At 44.4% G+C, this 26,887-nt stretch overlaps 1 protein-coding gene across 3 annotated transcripts in view; it reads left to right on the forward strand.

Moving 5' to 3' along the window:
* Nucleotides 1–7,667: 7,667 nt before the first annotated feature.
* Nucleotides 7,668–26,887, forward strand: part of BICD2 (BICD cargo adaptor 2) — a 60,137-nt gene continuing 40,917 nt past the window's right edge. For 2 of the 3 annotated variants that reach the window (XR_011154625.1, XM_069027577.1), the window contains exon 1: nucleotides 7,668–8,116. Coding sequence is in view for 2 of the 3 variants with exons in the window: in XM_069027577.1 (XP_068883678.1) it covers nucleotides 7,877–8,116 (240 nt within the window). In the remaining variant the exon portion in view is untranslated. The remainder of the gene's footprint in view (nucleotides 8,117–26,887) is intronic. The other variant, XM_069027578.1, reaches the window with a different exon arrangement.

Below are 26,887 nucleotides of genomic sequence, written 5' to 3' on the forward strand. Positions count from 1 at the left end.
GAATCCGTGCTTGTGCAAATGGGTTGTGTCTGATGTTTTAAAGATTTTTTTCCCCAGACCTAAAGGCAGCATAGCGTGGAATAGCAGAGAGATAAAGGGCAGCAGTTCTGCTGTGGAAGCCTGAGACCAAGGGCTCTTACCAGTAGAGGTGACAGTTTGCCACCTGGGGAAGTTGCTTTTCCTTTGCCTATCTTTCTCATGCTGCTGGAAAGAGAAATGGCTTCTGTGAAGGGAAGAGCAGCATTTTAACTGGCAGCAAGCAAAATTGAAGGCAGTAACAGCTCTAGCAACTGTAATTCTGAGGGCAACACAGATGGACTTAAATACCAGAGTAAAGCTGAAATCTGAAAATCTCTCTTTCTCTTTCCTCTCTCCTTTCTCCCTCTCCCACCAGCCAGAGCGATCTGAGCATTTGTGCTAATTCATCAGCTGATTCAGATCTTTGCTTGGAAATTTTGTTGCAGATGACAGAGGTCACCTTAAGTCAACAGTCATAGTCCCTATGACAATAGCCTGAGGATGGAGATACCAGCTTCCTTTAGGTACTGGGATCTGGTTTCCTTCATGCTGGTTTGTTGTTTTTTTTTTGTTTTTTTTTTTTGACAGGGTGGATTTTTGTTTCGGGTTTTTTTTTGTGTTTTGGGGGTTTTTAAAATTTCTTTTGACAATCTGTGTATATCTCAACCAAAGAGAAATACACAGTATACTGAGCAATAGTATGCTAAATTTTAATCCTCATAGCTGTGATAAACAGGGAAAGAGCATTCAAGTCATTACTGCAATCTTCATTAAGTATGTTGGTGCTGACAGACTATTTCTCTGGAATTGACTGTGGTTGTTGTGTAAAAGAGAAGGAAAAAGCTTCTATTCTCCTAAAACCCCCTTTGGATATTTCCAAGGTGATTCCTTTTTTTCCTCCAGAATGAGTTTTAATACCTTGAAAAAGAATGGGTTTTTTTCTTTGGCATAGGCTACCTGTACTGAACAGTCTAGAGGATTTTAAGTTCATTTTCACCTAGCCGTGAATTTTCTCTGATCTACTTGTTCATCTAAACTATGTATTAGTTTCAGTGGAACTGTAACCAGGTTCATAAATGATCTGGTCAAAGTTTAAAACCTATTAAAACCTACAAGAGCTACCCAAACCCCACCTTAGAATGAAAGATCTGAATTCCAAGGCATCACCGCCATGGCAAGCTACACTAGCAAACTGAACTCTCAAAATTTGGATACCTAGGTCAAAACTGGAGAGGTTTTTTCTCCTGGATGAGCTGATCCCCACCATACTGATGCAGAAAAATGGGATGCCTCCCTTTTTAGGATGTTTTTATACAACGGTGAGAAAGCAACGGCATTCTGTGGCCCAGCCCTGATGCAAACAGCCTGGAGCTGGCCTGGATGCCGAGTGGGAGCATTATCTGGTCCCTGCATGGGGAGGGACAGGATTGCCTCTTGCAAGGCTGTCACATGGACTGAGAATCCACAAAAACTGAAAGGCTCAGTTGGGGCTGTTCAGCCTGGAGAAGAGAGGGCTCCAGGGAGACCTTAGAGCCCCCTCCCCAGTTCCCCAAGAGGGTTCCAAAAGAGCTGGAGACAAACTTTGGACAAAGGCCTGGAGTGACAGGACAAGGGAGAATGGCTTCACACTGACAGAGAGCAGGGTTAGATGTGGTATTGGGAAGGAACTGTTCCCTATGAGGGTGGTGAGGCCCTGCCACAGGTTGCCCAGAGAAGCCGTGGTGGCCCCATCCCTGGAAGCATTCAAGGCCAGACTGGATTGGGTTTGGAGCAACCTGGTCTAGTGGAAGGTGTCCCTGCCCATGGAGTTGGAGGAGCTGGAACGAGATGGTCTTTAATGTCCCTTCCAATCCAAACTGTTCTGTGATTCCATGAATCCCTCTTGGTGTCCCCACTGGCTGCCTTCCCCTGCCCTGGTGCGCTTGGCTCCATGGAAGTTCACCTATGCTTCCCACTGTGGGATGGTTTGTCTTGGAATTCTGTTACAAGACCTGCACAGAGATATGGGCAGTGCTGTGAGAGCAGTGAGGGCAGGAAAAGGCAACAGGCAGCAGAAACTAAACAGAAGACAATATTTTTTTTGTCTCTTCCTGGTAGTCATCACCTGAAAGCCAAAGAAACAGGTTTACCCCACCTTTGCCTGTTGCTGCCATCCCCTCCCCAGTTATTTCTTTACTTCTGCCCTGGTTTTCCCTTGTCTTTCAGAAGCTCAAGTACTGTATGAACATTGGTTTATTACTAACCAACTAATAACACTCTTGGTTATTACAGTCACCTCTGGCAGTTACATGGCTGCTTCTTCTGTGGCATCGATGTTGTCTTGGGGCGACTTTATGATGTGTATCCCCTATCGCTGCTTTATGCCCAGAAATTAATTTTGTGCCTTTATGTGCCTTTAAACTGAGCCTGAGAGGGGGGAGAGGAAAAAACAGAATGAACTGTTCAAAACAGTTGTTCAAGGACACAGATGCACACTCCTCTGCGTTCTCCTGCTGCAGCAGCCAAGAGCGGAGGCAGCACCCTTCTTGCTTTTCAGCCAGCTTTCGGCTCCTTTTCTCCAGAGGGAGACGGAGAGTTGTACTTTGTTTTCCTGGGACTTCGGTTTTTCCCTTCTTCTCTTCTGGACTGTTTCAACATCAGAACACATTGGGAGAATTTTCCACCGAGGCCCAGGAGGTGGGCGCACATCGACCCAGGTCTGAGGAGGAGGAAAGAGACCACACCTACAGAAGGACTCTGAAATCTTCCCAGGTTCCTCTTCACAGCGAGAGGTTTTATTATTTAGCATTATTACCCTTTTCTGGTGTGTTTGTTAAATAAATAGTTTTTTATCTCTTTCACTTTCCTCTGAGGAAATTTTTTTTCCCCCAAACCTCGTGGGGGATGGGATGGTTGTAGCCTGCCTTCTATCAGAGGATATTTTCCTCTGAATTTGTCCAAACAGGCACAGATGTCCTATGCTCTCTTGCCTGTTCAGTACTCCTATGCTGAAATGACTTCTCCTTTTTGACAATTTTTCCAGAACAGCTTTGGCTTTTTGAGTAATTGCTCTTCTCTTTTTCTCCTGCTTAATAACCTCCATGCCCTTTCTTCCCTCTGCTCTTGTCTCAGGTCTGATCATGCTCACCTTCATTTGGAAACACCCCAAGGCTAGGGAGTAAGTGTAATTATGAAAGGCATGATCCCATTACTCTGAAGAAATCACAGCTAATAATGTTCTTAAGAAGTTATGAAAGTGTGTATTGACTCAGTGATGCTATAGGGTGAGGGAAGACTTACTATGTGACATTTTTGCCTTTAAAGTATCACTTTCAAATGAATCTTATTTTTGTCCAAAACTGGGTAAAGCCCTTATAATCTCATGTTGTCTTTATTCTAAATAAAACCAAAAATCTCTGCTTGTGGCAAGCTGCCAGATCAGATTCTTTAATACAGAAGAACATTGTAAACTATGCTGGAAAAAATTAAAATATAAGTGTTATACTTGGGAAACAATGACTGTATCAAGAGCCATCCTGGCATATAACTGGCACCATAATCGATCTAAGGCAGCCTTCCTGTTACTGTCAGTATTTCCTTAGTTATTGGCAAATGCCGCTATCTGAGAGAGGAGCATTAAGCAGTAGGTCAAAATGTTAGCAAAACACTCTGAATGCTGCTGGTGTGCTGGGGAAAAGGTTTGTCCTCATCACACTTAGGGAGGGTTCATTTCAGTTACTTTGCTGTGATGTATCTTGCACCCACAAACTTCTGTCCTTGGATTTTTTTAATGACTAAATATTTGAGGGAATCACTCAGCACTTCAATATATGATTAAACCTATTTATACCAGTGCAAGACCTACTGGCTTTCAACAAAGTAGGTGTGGAGTCTTCTCTGCTACGATGCATCCTTTGGTCAGGTCCTCACTCCTCCACACCGCTCTGCTGAGCACCATCTCTTCACCTGCATTCCCTCCGTGATGACAGGTTTTCCTAGGCAGCTGCACCTTCTGTCTCTGAGCATCTAACTCCAGGGTGCGTCCTCTCTGATGTTTGCTTTCCCACCTTCCAGCACTTTGGATTGCCCACCAGCTTCAGTGAGACTTGCCCTAGCAGGTGGGCTGGCTGGGCTTGGGGAGACAGGAACTGCTGTCACACAATGCTAACTCCAAACAGACAGGTTAGCAAATACAAAGGACTGGATGAAGGGGGTTTAGCGGAAATAACAGTTAAACAAAGGACCTCTTGCACTAGCAACAAGAATGTTAACAGCCTTCTTTGTCTCAGTCTTTAAAATCAAGACCAATAGTCCTCAGGATAACCAGCCTTCAAAGCTAGAACTCAGGGATGGGGAGCTGAGTGAAGCCCCTGTAACACAGGAGGAGTTCTGCTCTGCCAGTTAGACACTCACAAGCCTATGGGCCCTGACTGGATCCATCCCAGAGTAATGAGGGAACTGGTGAAAGAACTTGCCAAACCACTCTCAATTATCTGCCAGCAGTCCTTGTTAACTGAAGAAGTTCCAGCTGACTGAAAATTAGCAAATGTAACACCCATCTGCAAGAAGGGTTGGAAGGGATCAAGGAAGGATCCAAGGAACTCCAGGCTTGTCAGCCTTTACCTTTGTTCTAGAAAAGTTTATGGAGCTGATCATCCTGAGTGCCATTACATGGTACATGCAGGACAAGGGGATCAGCCAACACGGATTTGTGAAAGTAAGGTCCTGCTTGACCAACATGATCTTCTTCTATGGCAAAGTAACCCACTTAGTAGAGAGGGAAAGGCTATGGATGTGTCCATCTAGACTTCAGGAAAGCATTTGACACTGTCTCCCATAGCATCCTCCTAGAAAAACTGGCTGCTTGCAGCTTGGATGGGTGGACTCTTCGATAGGTAAAAAACTGGCTGGATGGCCAGACCCAAAGAGTTGTGGTGAATGGAGCTAAACCCAGTTGGGGCCAGACACTAGTGGTGTTCCCCAGGGCTCGATTTTGGGGCTGGTCCTGTTTAACAACTTTATTGATGATCTGGATGTGGGGATTGAGTGCAGCCCCAGTAACTTTGCAGATGACACTAAGTTGGGTAGGAGTGTTGATCCGCTCGAGGGTAGTGTTTCTTCTTGTGGAAGAAACGCTACCCAAATTTATTTTAGCATTCAAGATGGTTCCTGTATAATTCTACCACTTTGTTCTCAGTGGATAGCTTTAAAATCTCAACAGGAAAAACAAGAGCAGCAATCTCCAGCTGTTGTGCAAGTCTGTATCACCAAGATACACTTGGACATGACACCTTGAATCAGTGGGGTGGCAGCCAAGCCTTTGCATTCATGGAGTTTGGGGACAGTGGCCTGGGGAAATGGGCAGTGGTCTCTGGCTGTGCTCAGGAGCAGGTGATGGGCACTGGCCAGGCTGTACTCCTCCACTCATTACAAGCTTTTATTATCCTGCATCATTACCTTGAAGGATGATGGGAACCTTAACTTTGACAAGTGACTCTGGTTTTCTGAAACTGGGCAGAATAGATTTTGAATTAGCTATTGCAGTATTTATAAATTCTGCCTTTGCATCTTGTGAAACCTAGCAACAAGCTATAGTTCTAGAAATGACCTAGAAAACAAATTACACAGTGAAGACCCTTGTGCTATGACGAGTTGATCAGCTCATCTCTATTAACCCCCCCAAACTGGTCAGATGTCACAATTCACTTGTAATCCCAGAAATATTCAGGATGTGAACTGACGCTCTGTGTCCTGAGAGCAAGTCATTACATGCAGGTTTCAGTTTAGAAGAGGGAGGAGTACTGAAGGGTAGCTAATGTGCTTGAGCCCAGAGTTGCAGAGAAAACCTGGAATGAAGGCTCAGAAAGTATGAGGTAAAAGAAAAAAAGCCAGTATTTATTATTAAAAATATCTTAATGATGAATCAGTTGTAAATGGGTGGGACTAGCAATGCTACCTACTTGGGCAAACAAAAGAAAAACATGAAAGGCCATGAAGAAATCCTAATAGTGAAAAACAGAGTGTGCAGGAGAGGCAACACTGTTATTTTCCTCACTTAGCTTTATAAAAGAATCAGAGTATTTAAACCCCCTAAAAACATTCTGTGACAGTCGTGATGGTACAGAGGCGCACGAGAGTGAAAATGCCTTTTCCTGAGAATTCTGAAAATAAAAAACTAAAGGAATTTCACAGGAATTTCACATGCACACTATAGGCTGAGGACATTGATTTACTACTTCTAAGGTCCAGGTGACTGTTTGAGTGTCACATCAATGCTCACGGGACAAATGCATACCTGCACTTGATGCACAGGGAGCTCCAGGCAGTGTCAGGGCCCTGAAGAAAAATTGATGGAAGCAGCCTCGTGACTAACAGGCAGCATTCAGCCATTACACAGCTTATTAAAGGGATAAGTGCACAGGTAGAAGTTCAAAGTAGCTTGAAAAAACCCCGCAGCTGTGAGCAAATACGTTCCTTTATGTTTGAGACCTTGTGGAGTGCTCAAACACGTAATTGTTTTTATTATGCTTGCTATTTGCTCACCAGTTCATTAGCAATTGTTTTTGATGCTGGAAGAACGTCCAAGCTGTACTTGCCGTATGAAGGGAGGGTGAAGCTGCAGGGATCCCCTGGCCACGGAAGTGAAGCATCTCCCCACCCCACAGGGGCACACACCTTCCACCTTTATGGAGCTGTTTAGGAATTGCAATGGCCCAACTAGTAGAGGTTTGCCTCTGGTCAGTCTTCATAACGCTTTAGAAATCAGTTCTACCCGTGGTGCCCCAAAGAGTGTCCCAATTCCTGTACCTGTGCCACCAACTGTGCCCAATGGGTGTAACTTGAAGCAAAGGCTGATGGGATTTTCCTCACAGGCTGGCAAATCCTTTCCAGGCAGCACAGTACAGCTGCCCAAGTGTAACTGTCCCGCGGCTGATCACGGCGGTGGGTCCGTCCTATCCGTCCTTTCATCGGGTAGCTCAGCCACCTTGTCCCGTGGCCGTGGTTATCCTCAGGTTGTCTCGGGAGACACGGTTTGGTCCCTGTGGGTGGGTGGAGAACGCCTTGCAGCAGGAATTACAGCTCTAGATGCGAAACACCGGGAACAGTGAGATGCTGGCAGCTCTCGGTATGGCGTGGGACTGGTGCCAGCCTTCTCCTGTGACTTTCTGTTCTCTCCCTGCTGCTGTGGCGCCGCCCGCCGCATCAGAACGTCTTCCCCCCACACGCTCAGGTGCACAGGCCCCATCTTTCATACCGAGCCGACCCCGGCGCTTTCCCAAACCCACCCCGAAAGCCCTCCTGAGCATGGTCCGGGCCGTCGGGGGGTGTGCACCGGCTGTGTGCACGGGGTATGTGCACGTGGTCCGGGGGCCTGTGCCCGAATGTGTGTCCGGGGAGACTGGCGGGGGTGGAAGGGTCTCGGGGTGGGTTCCCTGTCGGGCTGGGCCGCCCCCGGGCACCGCCTGCCCTACGCTCTCCCCGCCGCGCTACCCGCGCCGCCCGGCAGAGGTCGCTCTCCCCTCCGCCCGCCACAACCCTCGCCCATCACGATGCATGCCGGGAGCTGTAGTCCGGCGAGCTGTGCGGCGCGCGGCGCGGCGGTTGCCGGGGACTCCCGCTCCCAGCGTGCCGCGGGGCGCCGGCCCGGCCGTGCCTTTTGAATGATTTCACTGCGTTCGGCGCTTGCGGCGAGTGCGGCGGCGGGCGGGATTCAGGGAGGATCAGCGGCGGGAGCAGCGCGCGCCTGGCCCGTCGATGGCGGCCCGAGCGGGCCCTGCCATGGCCGCCTGCGGGCCCTGCCGCTGTTAGGAGCGGAAGACGGGCTGCGCGTTCGCCCCTTCGCTCATCCGCCTCGGCGGCCGGCGGCCCCCCCGCCGACATGTCGCTGGCCATGGAAGAGGAGGAGTACGCCCGGCTGGTGATGGAGTCGGAGCCCGAGTGGCTGCGGAGCGAGATCAAGCGTCTCTTCCAGGAGCTGGGCGAGACCACCCGGGAGAAGATCCAGGCGGCGGAGTACGGGCTGGCAGTGCTGGAGGAGAAGCAGCAGCTGAAGCAGCAGTATGAGGAGCTGGAGCTGGAGTACGAGACCATCCGCACCGAGATGGAGCAGCTGAAGGAGGTGAGGCGGGGGCGGCGGCAGGTTGGCGGCCTGGGCCCGAGCGCGGCCGTGGCGGGTGGAAGGGCGAAGGCAGCGCGGAGCGGTGAGAGTGGTGGCGGCAGGTTGAGGGGCCCCGGGGCTGCTTGAGGGGCGACCGGCGGGTTTCCAGGCTTCGGCCTGGCTCCGACAGGGCGGTTGCACGCTTCCCGAAAATGACAGCTCCGAGGCGCCTGGCTGCAGACCGGGCCAGGACAGGGAAGGGATGGAAAAAAAGGCCTTTCTGCCCCGACCCCCGCTCCTGTGAAGGGGAACGTGGGAGGGAGGTGGGTAAACGCTTTTCTTTCTCTTCCCGTCCCCTTCCGTTCCTCCTCGGGGTCCGGTAGGTGGGCCACCCCAGGGCTGCTGTAGGGCGAGGAGCCGGGCAGGGGTTGCCCCTCCCCGGGGCTGGGGCTGCCTCCACCGCGCCCCTGGGAGAAACCCGAGCAGGCGGCGGGGGGCGATGGCCGGGACCAGGGTGCGGTGGCGATGCTGTCAGATGCCTGCTTTTGTGTGGAAGGAGAAATCTTACGTTGGTGTTAATCACTTCCTCACTGGGGACCACCACGAAAATAATATGGCAGACTTCAGTTCACATAGCTTTGTTTTGTTGCAGGTCCTGCCATTGGCATAATTTTAATTACTTTATTTTTTAAGGGAAATTCCAGACCTAATCTGTACAGTTTATCAGTAGAAACGCTTTATTAGGCAATTGACACATTAAGTTTTTCTCGTGCAAGGTCTCCTCTAGGTGTAGAATGTGGGAAAAGTGCTGCCCGGGGGACAGTCCGAAAATGGTGGCTTGTGTTCCTTATGAGCTGATCCCGTCAGCCCACTGTAGAGCATGGCCCATGGGAACTTGTCCTGCCTATAGCCTTGTTTGGTTCCATGGTTTGGCATGCAGGCAAACCTTGTGCTGCTTTTAAACTGATTTAGGCCTTGCCTTGATTACAAAACATCTCATATAGCCTAAGAGTTGAATATAGGTGGATTTATTTGACCTGTGAAAATAGTATCCAATGGGGCTTAGCATTAACTTATTCAGTTGGAAATGGATTTTAAGTAAAGTCAGAATACAGTATTTCAAAGGGAAAGTAAATCCTTTTAACAGACTGGTACAAAATCACCTGAATCGGTGAATGCCCTCCCTTCCTCCGTACTGTGTATCTTTTGGTCTTGTAAATAAAGCTTTCTTTTGCTTTTATTGTGTTAAACAAGCATAAGCAAAGAGGTTAATTACTTTGAATTGCATGGACTATAAACTTGTTAACTAAATATGCAGGCTGAACTGATGTGCTGCTGTTCCTAAATCCACTTGAGACCAGCACGGTTACAGCAGCATACAGGAGCAGAAACTTGGAAGTCAAGGGCAGAGGCAGCTGTGGAGTTGAGCTCAAGGGAGAGAAAAATCAGTAAACCCAGCTGGTATGTGGGATGCAAAACACGGCTGGCATAGAGAGGTGATGGCCCAACCTTATTCAGCAAGGCAGTGCCTGACACACCGGTGGGAACCAGGTTGCCTCGGTCACAGGTAGTGCTTTAGTCACTGGGCTGTGCCATGTGTGCTTGGACATGATATGTTTTGACTTTCAGATGGAAAAAGTCTTGATGATATTGTCTTTTCATTCTTTTAGGGCTGTAACAATTGAGAAGCTTGTAAAAGAGATTTAAAAGAAAAGGGAAAAAAAAAAAGGCAGAATCAGCAATGACTCACTCCTTTTTGCTTTTAACATTTTGAATTATTTGCTTTGTGTGTGCATGTTCCATTCTAATTAAGTCAAAACCTGGGAGGCAGACAATTCTGGGAACAGCTTGAGGACTGTGATAGCCTACTAAGAGAAAGAGCATTGCTCCTCTAGTTTTCTTGTGATGCTGTGCAGGAGTCTGGTCTGCTGTAGATCTTGTAAACCTTTAGCCAGATGTATGAAGCATATGCTCAGAGGAGGAGTTTATCATCTTTGCTGTTTTATGCAACTTCTTGTTTTTCCCACGCTCAGCTAGAGGAGCGCTACATACAAGACTTACTTAGTGTCAAGCTCCAACCTGAAGGGACTCCACCTTGGCTTACTTAAGTTGCTCTTGGGGAATGTGGGAATCCTGGGAGATTTATGTCAAACTAGAACAGGATTGCTTTCCATCTCTTGCTTCTTAACTGTGACTTCATGCAGCTTTTTAAAATACAGCCCTTTTAGTCTCTGTAGATCTTACTTTGTTCATCTATGTTGAGAGAGCTAAGTGGCACAGGGCAGGGTGCGGGGCAAGCACACAGTGGTCTTCTGTCCTGCTAGGTATTGTAGATTTGGATATGCTTTAATTTGTTCAATACTATGAAGCATCCCTGTATCATGGCCCTGTTCATACCATAGGTAAATGGGTTTCAAGCGCGGGAACTTTGTAATGCAGTTTGTTGAAAGTACAGGCTTTTCTGCTACAGTCATCAGATCTTTCTGGCCAGGTTCTCCTCCCTGCCACACAATCCCTGATGTGGCAGAAATTCAGACCCTTAACCTTCACTATTGTACCCCTTTGGTGAGTGTCTTTGGTCAGAGCTGTACCCCATTTTGTAAAGATGTCTGTACTCTCAGTATTTGCGATCCAAGGTGTCCTGGTGAAAGTGGGGAGCTGCTCTGTCCTTGCACTGCTGAGCCTCTGCACGAACCCCTTTTTAACTGGCGTCAAGTCTTCTCTAAGTTTGTTCTTTTATTTGTATGTGTGCTGACTTGATCTCATATATCTTTTAAGGTACTTTGTGCTGCATTTCTTCTATAATTTTATTTGACAGAACAAAACTGAAATGCAGACTTGTCTCCCCCGGCAGACTTATTGTTATTTTCAGTACCACCTTTGCTTTTGTAAAAGGGAATTAATGTCAAACTGTAATAAAGATTATGATAAATGTTTTCCGTAGTTCAGAGAAATAGGATACTGGTTTTCTTGTAGTGAAATACTACATTGTGTTGTAAACAAATGATTTTATTCATTTTTTACTCCCTCTAGGAGGTGAACTAACAAATTTTTTTCTGTAGGCTGTGTTTCAGCTGGTAAGTCACCCTGCAAGCCTTTGTGATGGTGCTAACTGTATAAATTACAGGGCTGCCTACCTACCTGAGCTGGGACTTTTTTCCTACATGGATGATCACCTCTTTGTACACTCCAGCTCACAAAAGTGGTTGTCTGAGGATTCAGTTATTTCTTTCCTGATGATTTGTTGGGGAATGTGGCATGGAAGGTGTGCTTGAAAAAGAGGTTATCTGTTTTGCTCAGTACTCTGGAGTTGCTTTGAGATGTCAGATTTATAACCACCTACTAGCTCAGTTATGAAACTGGCTGCTGTCCAAAGCTCCTTTCTGATTAAGTGGTTATGTTGTATTGGTGGTGGTAGAATTGTGTTTAAACCCTTGGAAAACATGGGTGTTAGGATTAATTATTTCTGTAATAATGTGAAAGTTCATAAGTAAACTATGTCTATCCTTAAAGTCTAAAAGCACATGTCAGTATGTCACAGTTAGTGTGATGTATATGGTTTGCGGTTTTTAAGCGGAGAACAAACTTATGAGAATACTGGCAATGATCTGCACAGGGCTCTTCATTTCTTTGTATGGTAACAGTGGCCCTTGTTTTTGTTTTTTGCCTTTAAGAGTCATGTATTGACTTTAATGCCGCTTTATGACTTCTCTGTAGATGATTCCTGGGTAAATTTGCAAGCTGACTTTGAAAGAAACATTCAGGTAACACCTTGCTGCTTCATTTCCCGTGAAGCTCAAGTGGGGTGTATGATGCAGCTAAGGTAATGTGTCCCGGGCTGCAGTATTTGTACTGTTTATGTTGAGGTGGAGTGTACGGGATCTGTGATCGCTGACAGAAGTTTTGCTTTGCTTAATTGACTTACATATGTACTAGTTAATTGGGTATATTTTATCCAGGCTGGTTTAACATTTTGTTATGTTACACGTTATTAACGTAACATTTAACTGTGCATCTTCAGAAGTGAAGGAGAAATCATTCCCTTTCCTGTCTACCTCATGTAGTGTTGTGTGCCTTGTAGACAGACATTGTAAACTGCTTGCTGACGTAGCAGTGATTTTCCCCACTGGATTTATCAAAGCATTTTGCCAGTTGTACTGCTGTGCTCATATTGTGTGTAAGAACATAAGGGCAGAGAGGGAAGAAACGGCTAGGCTAAAGTTACCTAACAAACCCATGACAGACTGGGATTAGACCCTCTGTGCTCATGAATCAGTGCTGAGTTGACCAAGCCTTTCTGTTTAATCATGGTAAATAATGCTGTTCATTTATTTCTAAGGTATACCTCTAAGGCCTCAGGTACACCTCTGCAACCTCTTCCTAATACATATTCAGATGATACATTGATTCCTGCTGAAAGGAAAGGACATTAATGTCATTTGAGATCACCTCTAACTTTGCAGCACTGTTAAAATCAAAGGGTTTAATGCATAAATTAAATGTTTCTTTAAATAGACCTGTTTAGGTGAAATTTAATTCTGATTATACATATGTAAATCTAGAGTAGGGAAAGTACAACTGCAAATTGAATTTATGAAACTGATACCAATTTTGCACATACTAATAGAAAATGTTATACTTTCGTGAATCTGTCTTGGGGACCTAATGGTGATTGTTACTTGGAGTCCAACACCTGCCACACTTGAGATGTTAGAACACACTTGCTGTCTCTACTGTCAAATCAGACTGAAAACTGTGGGTAGGGTAAGCAAAATACTCCTGTGTAAATTAAACCTCTTATATTTTGATAAATCGTAGTTGCTTTACGTGAAGAATAGAGGCACACCTAACATTAATCTGATGTTTGCAGTGATATAGACACTTAGTACTGTGTTTTGGAAAAGCTACATTTCTCACATATCCTTATTTACGAAAAAAACAAAATGGGAAAAATCAAATGTTCCAATTTTTCCTGGTGTACTAGAAATAGTAACCTGTAATGCTTCATGTTACTAAATTAATTTTCTTTGCTAGTGTTACTTGAACTGCCTTTCTTAAAAATATGAAATAATATTCTTGAAGTGATGATTTCAGATTATTTTATGAAATTGCTGAATGTTCTTCTTGGGCTTTTTCTGATAAAATGAACTATACCTTATGTATTAGAATATCCATAAATATTTGGGTGAATAGTAAGGACCTTCAGGTGGAATTATTTAAAAAAAACCCATGTTTCTGCAGAAGTGGTTTTCCCTAAACTGGTGTAGTCTCAGCTGAGAGCTGGGTCTTGGGGAAAAGTCACATTTTACTTTTGGTTTGTAGTGTTTATGTGTGCCTTGGCCCAGAATGAGGGCTGTCCCTGACCTCCAGCAAGCATTAGATAATTTGTTTCTAAGTTTCTACATTAAGTTAACCCCAAGGTTTCAATGTTTGGCAGCGGTAGTGCAATTTGCTACCTGTTTTTTCCTTGGAAGTGTGGCAACACTGAGCGTTTGCTGTCCTGTGTGGGGGATATAGTAAAATTACACTGTTGAACCGAGCCAGATTTTCTTTGTTATTTTGCTTTTTTTTTTGGTTTTGTTCTTGAATTAGGCCAATACCCCAGTTTGTGTCACAGGCATGTTGCACGTGGTTGTGCAGGTACCACCTCACCTAGAGTCTGTTAAAGCAGAAGCAAACAAGGAATGAGAGGAGCATCTTAAGCTAGTCTTGCTGCTGAGCTTGGCAGTGAAGCTGCTGCCTGAGCAGCACAGACAGCAGCTGCACAGTGAGCAGGGTCCGTCTGGCCTGGCTGCTGGGAATTAGCAGTCCTGGGGATGCTGCAGTGGCAATGTTATTGTCAGGCTGGTGGCTTTGGCTGAGGTCTGTCCTGGGATGTAGTGTCTCTTGCAGCATTTCTTGTCTTTACACAAATAAATTATTCATTAGAGCCTTGCATTTGGCATCCTTCAATGTGCAGTCCCAGATGAGGGCACCTGAGAGCTGGGGCTTGAAGGTGGGATGGGAGGCTGCCTGGGTGTTCAGAGAACAGGGGCAGACCATCTTAGCATAAGAAACACTAGACCCCAAAAGCTGCACGCTGATGGCCTCTCTGCACAGGTGCTGCAAGGGAAGATTCCTTCCAGGCAATATTGCAGGGCTGGAGTGAACCCAGAGGTCTTCACAGTGGGGGACATCTGTGTGTTCTCACACCCCTAAAGCGGAAGTTTGTGCAGCCCCTGATGTGGCAGACATCCTGCCTGGAAACTGAAAGTCTCAAACCTACAGTCGCCTGTGTTTTGTCACATGGGCTGTTGTGGTTTCCTCATTTCGAATCTTGATTCATCATTACAAAATCTATGGGAATATGCTTGCTAGTTTCAGGGGTATTAATACCCAATTTATCCCTTTGACTTAGGACCATATTTCTGCTAGTCTGCAAGAGAATGCTAATGATTTGGAAAATTGCCTGATTTTACTAGGAGGGGGCAGGAGGGTGGGAACAGTAGTTCTCAAGTCTATGCACTGCCCCCGGACTTAACAGGTTCACCATTTCCTCTTTCAGTCTATGGTATGTGAGCTTGTGACTAATCTGTAGCAGCGTGGGACCGTAAGATGACTTCCAGAGGGTGATGCATACTCCAGGCATTCATTTGCTTTCTTTCTCTGCTTTTGGCAGACTGCAGAGAATTGTTTGTTCAGATTTGGTAACCCAGCAACAGAGGAATATAATGTGGGTTTGAAATATGATCTGCAAAACCTCAGCAGAGGGAAAGGACATAAATCAACTTTGCCATCCAAATGAATGGAGGAGCCTCCATTTCAGAGAAGAGCAGAAGTTTTAAGTACAATAACTGCAAACTGGCTTTTTTTCTTAGTTTCCCCATTCTCCAGCTTCTTCTTTCTACCTCCTACTTTCCTCCCTCTTCTCTCTTCTCAGCTGTTTTTACTTATCTGGCTGAAATATACACCAGGCAGCGGATGTCAGGCTCACCTTACTTTGGAGTGGGGACTTGCCTGAGGAGTCTGCTAAAAGGTGTGGTCTGTCTTGCCCACAAACAGGTGGTTTTGCCGCTAGGGCTCTGGGCAAGCAGGGAGGACCCACGTGGTGTCTAGATGTGTGCCTGGACATGGGGCTAATTGGGAATGTTTGGCCCCGACATAGTTGAAGGTCAGTGTGGGAATGGATGTGGATTCTCTGCAGTCCTGTGTCCGTGTTCGGGAAGCAGCTGTGCCATATGAGGACCTATACAGCTTTCACTGAAACAAGTGGTGTGTCTGGTGGGGTGCTGAGTTGTGCTGGATGGACCAGACTCTGTGGTGTGCTGCAGTCCTTGGTCTCCTTAAATTTTTTCTTTTCACCCCTCAAATGCTGCCACTGTGCAGTGTGGAGCTTGGTGAGCTCCCAGCATGGTGCAGAGTGCTGTGCTGTAGGCACCGAGACAGTATTTGGTAAGTTCATTAGGAAGTCCTTCTTCATGGTTCAGCCTGTCAGTGCTGCGCAGAATTGGGCCTGTAGTTCAGCTCTGACTTCAAGACAGAGAAGTATACTGACCTAAGACCATAACTGGCATCTAACCTGCCCAAGCCAAACAAGATTCATTGCTTCCTGTGCACAGAGAGTTTGTTACATCTGATTTTAGTCTCTGAGGTCAAAATTCTCTGTATTTTCTGATGATGAAGGATGATGTTTGTTTGGAACTTGTTCTGTTGTATGAAACGGTAACTCTAAACCAGAAGGGATTTTCTCACATCTTGCTGCATAAGGCTGTGTATGTTTTGAGGGAGAAATTTGGCTGTGCTGCCCAGAGTGTCTGAGTAGCATGACATGTCTGTAGTCCACTCAGCCCTCTAGCTCTTGGAAGCTGTGTGAAACTTCTCAACAGTGCAGTGTTAGGAAGGAGATGGAAAGAATGCATTTTCAAGCAGTCAGTATATGATTATTTAGTGGTTTTCTCCAATGTTGTTTGGAGAGAGCATTTGGCCTTTGAAATAGAAGTTGGCTGTTGTTGGATGAGTGTGACTGTCCCCACCCAACAGGCTATGAGCAGAAACAAGCGTGTCATGTAGCGTGTGCCCTCAGCTTTGGTGCATACTATCAAATGAAGGAAGGTCATCTTGCCAAAACATACCTCCCTAAATAAATTTAGGTGTCTGATTCAGCAGAAATCATCCAGCCGTGGTCCTGATTTAAATTTTTCTCTGGCTCAGTTTAATACAGTCGATGAGACTTGTATCCATGTGAGTAAAAGCTTCTGTCTAACTTGTATCTTGGTTCACCGTGTTCAACAGCTGTGCAAAGCAATTCCACTTGGCTCCCTTTTGGGGATGCTTTCAAAAAGTACATGGTTTTAACCAAGAAATGGCTAAAATCAAATATGCCTATGTGTTTTAACTGGATAATAGTTTTTCACAGAAATAATTTCTCTTGAAGTGAAGAACAGGGATTGATCTGTTTATTTCCAATTCAAATTTTCTTCTGTCGCTTTTGAATTTTTTACAAACGTACACAATTTAATAGCTGTACTATCACTAACAGCAAGGCTTGACCTATAACAAGAGGTGTTATTTTGTCTTCAGCAAATGCCTTCTATGTGGTTCTCTTTGTCTTAAAGCTTTTGTGGCTTCCAACTCTGACATTTCTCATTCTAGAAGTCCAGTTTACACACCAGTTTTCCCTCTGTCACTCAGCAGTACTGGGGTATTCTTCCACATCTTACAGCTGTGATGGTGGGCAGAGGATTTTAAAGAAGAATTTGCATTACAAATACAGCAGCATATTTAGTGACCAAATGTATAAGAAAATGCAAACCTTTATGCATTCTCTGAAGCATCAGTATGTTCAAGAAGGCTTTGTGCTGGCCTCGTCCTCTAGAAAAGTATGCTGATTTTCTTTCCTCCCCATTATAATGGAATGATAAGCTCTATGATCTTAAATCAGTGCAACGGCTCTAGCTTTTGATGGCCAGGTTTTTGGTCTTTCATAACAACATGGATGGTTGTTTGTAAATTTGAGTGGCTGGTTGGTGTTTGAGATGAATGAGATCTCGTAATGTAAAAATCTGTCATATGTGTACATAAAAGATTAAAGGCTGATGTGCAATTGGGCTCTGTAGCATACAGCATAACTACACAAAATGTACATTCAACAAAGTGGAAATTAGTTAGCTTGAAGTGCATGCAAACCAGAATAGTTTGTTAAATTGAAAAATCCTCTTACTCTGGCAGGGTTATTAGACGTGTGTTTGGGGAGGTGTTCCTTGAGATTAGCTGCATGTGGTCAGAGTATGGTGCCAAGGTTGTGGGTTCAATCCCTGTATGGGCCATTCACTTAAGAGTTGGACTGGTGATCCTTGTGAGTCCCTTCCAACTCAGAATATTCTATGATTCTGTGAGAAGTAGCACAATGCAGTAGATTGCAATTTCAAGTGTCACACTGGATGTATTTCTTTCGTTGTGTATCTTTATTAAGAATTTTACTTAAATCTAAACTTTGCTTATTTTGGTATGATTGGATTTGGCAAACATTTCTGAATTTTTCAGTCTACTTGTGTTAGGGTATGACTGTTTTTTCCTCCTGGCATTTGAGTGATCAAAACATTTCAGGTGGGTTGGAAGGCACTTAGCTGGCCTGTCATGTCAGCTGCAAAGGTTTCATAGAGCCTATGAGGGCAGAATTATCAGGTACTTTTCCTAATGAGTGTGATCCATCTAACGTGATTATTCAGTTGTGATGAGATCCTCTGGGAAGTCAGTGGGAACAGAGGCCAGTCCAATACGACTTTGTTTCATAGGTGAGTTACGACAGTCTTGCCAGAGAGACTTACTGAAGTGACAGGGACTTAAGAAAACATTTTCTGCCATGTGTTGGGCTCACACAGAATGTGCCGAGATCTGTGCCCTTACCTGTGCAGCAAACCTGTTCAGGGGAGACAAACGGGAGAAATCTGCCCCCGTAGCTTTAAATACAGGTTTTCATTGACAACATCTTGGCTTTGCGCACTGTTTATTGACCGTTGCCAATCTTAAATGACAAAGTAGCAGGGATTGTGCCTTTAAAAGAACCCCCACACCTAGAGTTGTCTTGAAAGTTAAGGTGACTCGTTTCTTATGTGGACCTAGAGAGGCTAGAAAGTACCTGAACTGCCCTTGGATTTTCCCTTTTTCCTCTCCTGTAGAGGAGGAATTCCATGACTCCAGTAGCTGTATTTTGAATGTCAAATAATTTAAGACTTCTAATACTCATGAGATGGTTTTGTATATGCACATCTGAATTATTAATTGAGCATCTCACCTTGTACAGATGTCTGTGCTCCAAAACCCCTAGTATAAACAAATGCATCCACAAACCCACACCTGTAACTCTGCAGCTGCTTTGAGGTTTTTTAAATTAAGAGCCTCTGGTGCAACTTTTCTAAAAACAGTATAGTCTGTGTTGTTCTCTAACTACTTACAAGCTGGGAGATCTAATGGAAATGCAGATGGACCCTGAAACCTAGTGGCCAGAGCTGCAGTGACCTTTATTCCCCATCAGCAGGAAAGTTATGTGCCAACATGTCCTTGGAGCTGTGCCCTGGTGTTTGGTAGGAGTACAGGCACTGCAGCCTGGAAGTTCAGCAAGACACCCTCGTAAATACTTGGATTTGATTCTGCAGTTGCAGTGCCAGATTTTTGTCTTTTCTCCTTCCTTTATTTTAACTGGGTTGGGAATGTTTTATGGGCAGGAAACAGGAATGTCTGTTTTATGAGCACAGCTGTTTAAACTTAACCCGATGGTAGTATGTTGAGCTCTCTCCTTTTGGAAATGGCCAAAACCCTTATGAAATTGGAATAGCTCACTTGCTTTTTGAAACAGCAAACTTTTAAAACTGTTGTCTTGTGTCATCAGTTTACAGCATCACAAATTTCCTTACTGTGTCAATGAGACTGCTAGGGATGTTTCCCTAATTAAATTTGTGAGAAAGTAAATTGAAGGAAAGGGATTTTAGATTTTATGTTTACTTCTGGAATTTAATCTAATTTTAACATGCATTCCTTCTTCAATCCTGTTTAGGGTATGAACTTCTAATTCTTGTCACCCTTTCTCTTGATGAAACTTCCATAAATACAGTCCCTGAGTCAGTGCTGTCTCTCACAACTGTGCTACAGTACAGGCAGTTAAATACTGAATGGATGGATTTACCTTGGTTTAATGTGACCTTGGTGAAACATCTTTGAGCACATCAAGCCTAATTGTAAATACAAGTTTCCCCGTGGCACATAGCAAACACAATGCTGAATTCTGTATTATACTGGGAGTTAATAAAGTATAAACATGTATTGAATATCTTGTAACAGGAGGCAGCTACTTGTATTTTTATTCTTTTCATGTGTATGTACATGCATGTCTGGTAAATTCTAGCATTATGAGAAGACTGAAAAAGCTCGAGTCTCTTTTTTGCAAACCATAGCTAAACACAAGAAGAAAAGACCTTTAATCTACTGCTCTTTTTAAGAATGGATTTTGAAAGATGTCTGTGGTCATTCACTTCTTTATAATGAAAGGATGCGTAGCTCACTCTTTTATGTAAGTATTGTCATCTGCCAGTTGAATGGTGGGAAGGGATAAAGGAGAGCAAAAATGATATATGAGCTAGTAACTGGGCTTAGAACTTGTGTATCGTGAGCATTGTCAAAATATTCCCCATGACTGCCCAAGTACTGTGTTCAACAGGAGGATCCTTCCTGGAGCTGTTCTGGTGGAGGATGTTGCAACCTTCTCTGATACCTTTTGCTGTCTCACACCCCACCTATCTTCCCCCAGCCTCCTATCCCCCTTGCCCTTCTAAAGTTTTGAAAAGGGTGATGTGTCTGCTTCACAAATAAACTTTCCTGGAGAGTTTAGTTGGATCTGTGAAAGGATTTTTGAAGGCATCTTTCCCAAAAGTGTATTGTGTAGTTGTAGAGCTACGGCTCTCTTTTCTGGCTCCTTGTAATTCCTTCCTTGCCATTACATGGAGGTTTGGCCCTTTTGTTAAGATCCTTTTTGATTACGCATGCTGAACACAATCTCCAATTTAATATGTATCTTTTTGAGAATTCTGTTTGGTCTTAAAATTGCTTTGTGTTCAGAAGATAAAAGGGAAGCAATACATAGAAAAGACAACAATTTAGGTGGGTTTTCTTAGTTTTTTTTCCTCCAAAGATGCTGTTTTCTCTTGCCCTCCTCTGCCTGTCCCTGCATGTATTGTGCACTCAAGAGCCTCAGTCTTCATAGATTTGGAAGGGAACCTCTGAGGCTGGGGGTAGTCTGAGCTGGACAGGCTGGAGAACTGGGACGGTGGCAGGCAGATGTGTCTGAGCTCCCCAGTCCCCAGTGGAAGATGAAACTGGAGTTGCTTGGTTCATCAACCAGCTCCAGCCTCCTTCCTGCCTTCAGTTGTATGTTCCTCTGTAAATCCTTAGGGCTTTGGGGTTGTTTTGGGACTATTGCTGGTTGTGAAATTGCTGCAGATGGAGAGCAGAGGACTTGACGTAACCTTTATAAAGTTTCTCCTTTTTCTGTTCGCAAGGGGTTTTTACCAAAAGACTTTCAGAAGTGAAGGTTTTTTTAAAAACTTTTTAAGAAGTTAAAAAATATTAGGAGTATTACTTGAAATTTAATATTAATAACCTGTTACAAGCCTGTCATTCTTAAAATGTTAGCAATTGCCATGTGTAACTTGCTTTCAGCTGTGCACGTATTCCAGGTTTTGTCTTGCATGGTTTTTCTGTCTTGCTGCATGGGTTTGTTTATGTAATAAACATTACATGGTAATTTCTGTATTCACTATATTAATGTTATAGCAGTGCCACGTGTACAAGTATATGCACAATTGGCTTTAAAAGGAAATAAGCTTTGGCCCAGGGTACTTTATCTAAAGCATAGTTAACTGGAAAGAATGCTGTTCTGCCCTGGAGCAAGTAATCTCCAGACAACAGAGCTGTCTCCTGTTCTTGTGACTAAATACTCCGAAAACTATCTCTAAATACTAACACTAAATTCTAGCCAGCTTCAAATGAAAATTTGTCTTTGCAGACAGGTAAGTCGAATCTGTCAGTGGTGGAGAGCTGATGGTGGTCTTACACAAGATTTGCCTGTGAATAGCTTGGTGTTTGTCTTCTCTTGCTCAAGGTGGTTTATTGGGGTAGGCACGCTAGATGCTGAGATGGGATGTTCCCATGGGAAGGTGCCGCACTGCAGCACGTAGCTGACTTAGAAACTGATGAGAGACTGTATTTTTTTTTGTGAGAGTGAGAGTCACGTTGCAGTGGTTGGTGTAGATGAAACGGGTTAAGGACGTACTGATGAGGAGCATCTGCTGGTAGGAAGGTTTGTATGTATGCTCTAGATGCTTCTGGCTCTTGGTGCAATTTACGGGGTTGAGTATAACATCTGCTTCCTCCTGAAGCTCTGTCAGGCTTTATTTCAGACACATTTGACTCAGACACGAAATGCAACATATAAGGCATTTTTGCAAATTTCTTCTTTTAGGGGTTATTAATAACTTCTCTTTTTTGCATGTATGTTCTCTACTAATTGAGTCCAATTTGGGAAGCTACTTAAAGGTGGGCTGAAGGCAAAATACCCAAAGTAATGCCTGGGAAAGAAGACCACTTGCACTTAATGGCTAAATTAGAGCAGTGTTTGGTGAGTGGGATTCTTTTAAAACATTTCCCCCTCCCCCCATTGGATACAATGAAGTCTTGTTCTAAGATCGTTCAGTCATCATAGAAATATTTTAAGAGCAGATTTGAGTCATTTGGAACAAATCAAGCCTGTGGAGTTGTTCAGCTCTAGCCTCCAGTATTATTTGTGTTGCTGCAGAACAGTCCGGAAAAACTGAAGACAGAACGCTAGCACATACACAAGTAACCACGAAAACAATGTGCCATGTGTAACTTATTTTCTATTCTTTGCCTATAGGTTCTGTGGCTTCCATCTTTGGAGCCACTGAAATCCCAACTGGGCAATGTCCTGAGCACATGTCTGGTGGTGACCCTGCTTTAAGCAGGAAGGTTGGAGTAAATGACCTCCAGAGCTCCCTTCCAATCCTCAGTTTCAACAATTCTACAACGCTGTTATTTTGTTGCTTATGTATGTATCTTTTTTGCATGTTGTGCTTTAAAATATGCCCCATTGTTTAAGTTCTAAAGTTTGAACTAATTTTTATGATTCACCCCCTCCAGCTCTATTTAGTCAGTGAATACACACTGAAGGATTGAGTAGCTGAATCTAGATTTTACCAAGTGGAGCATGTGAGACATACTAGTTGTTTGTCTGGACTTCTGGAGGGCTGAAGAATGCTGACTACTATGACACTTGCAGTATTACCCCTTAGGAAAGGAATGCAGAGAAGAGTTAGTTGTCTTCTGTCAGTGCCAGGCATTTAATGGGCTTTATAGCTTTATTCCTGCATGTAGGCTTTCGCAGTGATCCTACTAATCACTCTGATGTTTGGCAATTTTGAAGCCCTTCTCTCGCCCCTCCATGTATTCTGCATCATTCTATTCTCTGTCCTTGTGAGCTGCTAACGTAACTCCTTAAATGATGTGAATGAATTGTGGTTACCTTTAACTTCTGTGGGGTTCTGGGGTGGGAAAAATTCTGTATTCCAGGATTAATTTTCACTCATGTGAGCCATTACACTTTCGTGTCCTCCTGGGTTCACAGTGGAGGTAAGCACAGTAGTGAATTGGAGGGAAATTGTAGCTAGGACTCTTCATGGCTTGAATGAGGCTTAAGTACATATCTTGTGATTTCTCCTTTCTGAAGTCTGGGAGAATTTTAGGAAGTAGAGAGGGCCTCTGAGGGCTACGTTGTAGATGTTTTTGTCAAGGCTGCTGGGATAGTGGACTTGAGCATTGTCTGTCCTGGAAGTTTGGAGGAAAACTTTCCTGTTGAAATACTCTGTTTTCCAGGCTCACATGGAATAGTGAAGGGTAGGGATGCACAGCTTTCCTGGCAGTTTAATGTTTCAGACAGCTCTTCCACCTGAGCACTTAATAATAAATCAGCTTGTTCTTTTCCTCTCTGTGGAAGGAGACAAGGAGAAATATGCCTACTCATTTCACTTGGGAAACGGGTAGAAACCAAACAATAAGAGTACAGTAAAGGAATGTGATGGGAGAGAGCTGCTAGTATATGCAGATATCTATATATCTATATATAGATATATATATATATAAAATATAACTATTCCACTGGTTCGTAGCTGGTTGTTCTAATGTATCCTTTGTGGCCTAGTGCCCTAAAATATAAATGACTTATTGGGACTGAAGCAAATGGACCCTTTTAATGTGACACAAAGCCTGTTAACATTAAAATTGGTCTGATGTTCCCTTTGACCTCTCTATTGTTAGGGTTTTGGGGGAGCACATTAAGACATTCATTCCTTTCATGCTCCTCAGTGTGAGGGACTGCAGCTGGGGAGCATCTTGGAATCTGGCTCATCCAGGGAGGCTTCTGGGGCTGGCAAAGGCCCTGTGAGGCATCTGTTTGCTTTTAAGGGTCTTGGCTCTGGGAATTGTGAGAACTGGCCTCAAAGAGCATTTATCAACCCTGTGGTCTGCTGTTCTCAATGTGACTGTGTGTGCCCTTTTTCCCACAACAGGCCTGAAAGAGCATTAAGGTTGACACTATATTTCTATGTGTGCGTTACGAGAAATGTATTTTCTTGTTTTATTATTGTTCTCTGTGGCAAGGGTCATCTCCATAGAAAGCGATTAATTTGATGAAAGTATTTTTCTTGCCCTGGGCTCCATTTGTTGCCTGGTACCATGCTGTGCTAGTCATGTGTTAGCTTTGTCTTACTGCACATAACGTTAGGCTTTGTATGAAGAATGTGGCCTTAATCTTCAGTAGGCACTGCTGTACAAGGGAACAGAGCCTCCATGAGATGTGGAGTTCATGCGGATCCAAGTTTTGTTCCATTGCCTCTTACTTCAATGAGGCTCTAAAGCTGGACTTTACTTCTAAAGGATTCCAGAGCTATCAGGAACAGCCCAGTACTTGGTGTCTGTGCACCCAGGAATGCTCTCCATTGCGCAGGCTTAGATTGTTTAACTCCTGAATTGTTTAACTCCTCTTCTTGTGTTTTAAGATGTCTTAATGCTAGCTTTGGAGCTGGTGCTGCAGCAGAGTGTAGTTGTACTGTTTTCCTATTGGGTTACTTGTGTAGTGTCTTGAAATTTCAGGTCTGTAGATAATGGGTATATGTCTGTTTCTCTTTCTTATTGCAGTGCAAAAGACTGCAGTAATAATGGAAAAGTTATGTTCGAGGAATTTGAATAACATCTGTGGGGATGGCTAGAGTTGCTCTTACTCGATTTCTTTCATTTTTTTCTTTAACTTTCTGGCCTTTGTGTGCATAAAACTAGTGTCTGTTTATAATGCAACAAATAAACCTTCAAATTCAAGCTCTAAATATGAAATGAACTCCTGGAGAGACAGAGAATTCTTCCTTGTAGTCTTAAAAAATAAAACTGGTCTGCTTCAGTGTGTCACTGAGTACAAGATGTGACTCTCAGCTTTATGTTGGGATCACAGTTTTATTTTGAATTAATTGTGCTTTAGACATTAGTCCTGTATAGATGTACCCAGTGTTTCGTTTGAGGATGAGCAGCAAGGGTAGCAGTGACAGTGAATGCAAAGAAGTGTAATAGTGTCCAAGGATAATTAATAATATACTCTAAAGTTTCTTCTAAGGTGTTTTTGAGTGCAATGCCAGGCTACTTGGTGTTGAACTTTCGAAACTTAAATGTTTAGGAAAGAATGCCCTGAGCAAATGACACAATTACTGGTCAGGTTTTCTTCCAGCATAGGAGACAAACTTCAGCCTTTGGCTGAGAAGCTGGAAGCAGTTAGGGCACAAAGAGGATGAGCCTGCCCATTCATATCTGAAGTGGACAAACAGCTACAGGCTCATGTCTCTTCTTCCCACTCCTACTTCCTCCTGCACTTGGTTTTGTTCCTTTTCCTTGGTTTTCTGCTGAATTCCATTGCAGTCGCTGATCATCCTGCTGCCACTGTTACCCTATGCCGCTGTCTTGTCATCTCTTGTCATCTCTTATCGTTTCCCTTGGACAAATACTCTTTGCCTCCTCCTTACAAATTTGCTTTCTCCCTTTACCTAGTACTTCTCATGGCTCCTCATCTAATTGGTCTTTTTCGGACAGTTTTCTTCTCCAGCTCACAGCCTTATTCCTGTAGAACTCTTTCTCCCCTCACTGGTTCCCAGTAAGTTCAGATGGCTCAGCCAGCTGGGCAGTGGCTTCATCTTTCAGGCCTGAGGCTGTCAAAAATGCCAGGCGCTGCCAGGCATGGGTGAGGAGCGGAGAGGAGGAGGGTTAAACCTTGGTTTAAGGCCTTGTCTATGCATAGAAATCACTACTTTCCATTGAACTTTTAAAAATAAAGCTGGGTTGAGTTAAGCTGAAGTAGGCTTTGGGATGTCCTATACCAGCCTAAACTGGGATTAATCCAGCACAGATGTAAAACAGACATTACTGCTGCAGCAAAATCTGTTTGAACAAGAATTACATTTTCCTGGGTGCCGCTCTGGAAGAGCGTTTAGCTTTCCTCCAAATTAGAAGACATTTGGAATGGGCTACTGGGAGCCCTTGTCAGGGATCTGGCAACCTTCCATCTGAGGCATGTCATGCATCTGCTTTAGCAGGGTTCTTGGTGCCAGAAAATACAGCATGACACCTCTCATGCCCTGTCACCAGAGAATGGCAGAGCTGAGGTCAGTGGAAAGCTTCCTCTGCTGACCTGGCCAGACTGATACCAGAAGGCAGGAAGTGGGCATATCCCCGATACTGGATCTCTGCCCAAACCAGCTGGGTCCTGCTGGGCAGAGCTCTGGGTGGTACTGGCAGCTGATCCCTTCTGAAGGCTTTGGCTCCTCAGTGCCCTGTGGCAGCCCCACATGCCCTACCCAGTCTGAATGCCAATGAATGAAGGGTTTGTCTCTGCAGCTGTGATGCAGCTGTGTGCCCCCTGCATTCCACCTAGTGGCCTTGAGCAGCTGGCTGGGGACAGCACGGGCTGGCTCTCTGCTGCTGGCCTGGGAGCTGTCACTGACCGCTTGGAAGCTTTGCAGGATAAAGGCTTTTCATTGCTGCCAGTGTCTGCCAACTCCTATTGCAATTAAAGGGTAATCTTTTCTAAATGGTGCTAAATTAAGGCTTAATCCCTCCCTCATGCCACATAAGAGGATGAATCCCTGATTTTATGAAAACAGCTTATTGTTTGGGCCACTGTCCAACCAACCCATACAACAATGGTCCTGGATGGTTTGTCTGTGGAGAGGACACACTTTTTAATCCATCTGCCTGTAGATCCCACTCCAAAGTCCCCTATGAGGTGTATGGAGAAGTAGAGGAGTTATTTACCACTTCCTTGTATGGTCTCTGGTATGAAACTTGCGAGAAGGTTTCCTGTTGCTGAAGTCCTTACCCTGGATGCTGTGGTGGTGGAAGATGACTTTGCCTGTGACTGTGTGTGCTGGATCTGTGCTGTTGGCTGTCCGCTCACTAGCCACCAGCTGTGTGCTGTGTAAGTGTTGCATCAAAGCAAACAGTCCTGGCAGTATGGGTTGGTTTGTTTTAATTAAGGCAGCTGTATGCATAAAACTGTAGTTGAAATTATTGTTATTTTACATAACGCTGCTGCCACTATAAATCAATGAGGGGGCTTTGACTTTTCACCTCTCTTGCAATTGCTGATCTGGATTAATAAACAACAAATTTCATCTTTGGGGACAGGAGGAGACTGCCTTTTGAGCCCTTGTT

This window comes from Aphelocoma coerulescens, chromosome 12 (genome assembly GCF_041296385.1).
Source record: "Aphelocoma coerulescens isolate FSJ_1873_10779 chromosome 12, UR_Acoe_1.0, whole genome shotgun sequence".
Lineage (NCBI taxonomy): Eukaryota > Metazoa > Chordata > Aves > Passeriformes > Corvidae > Aphelocoma > Aphelocoma coerulescens.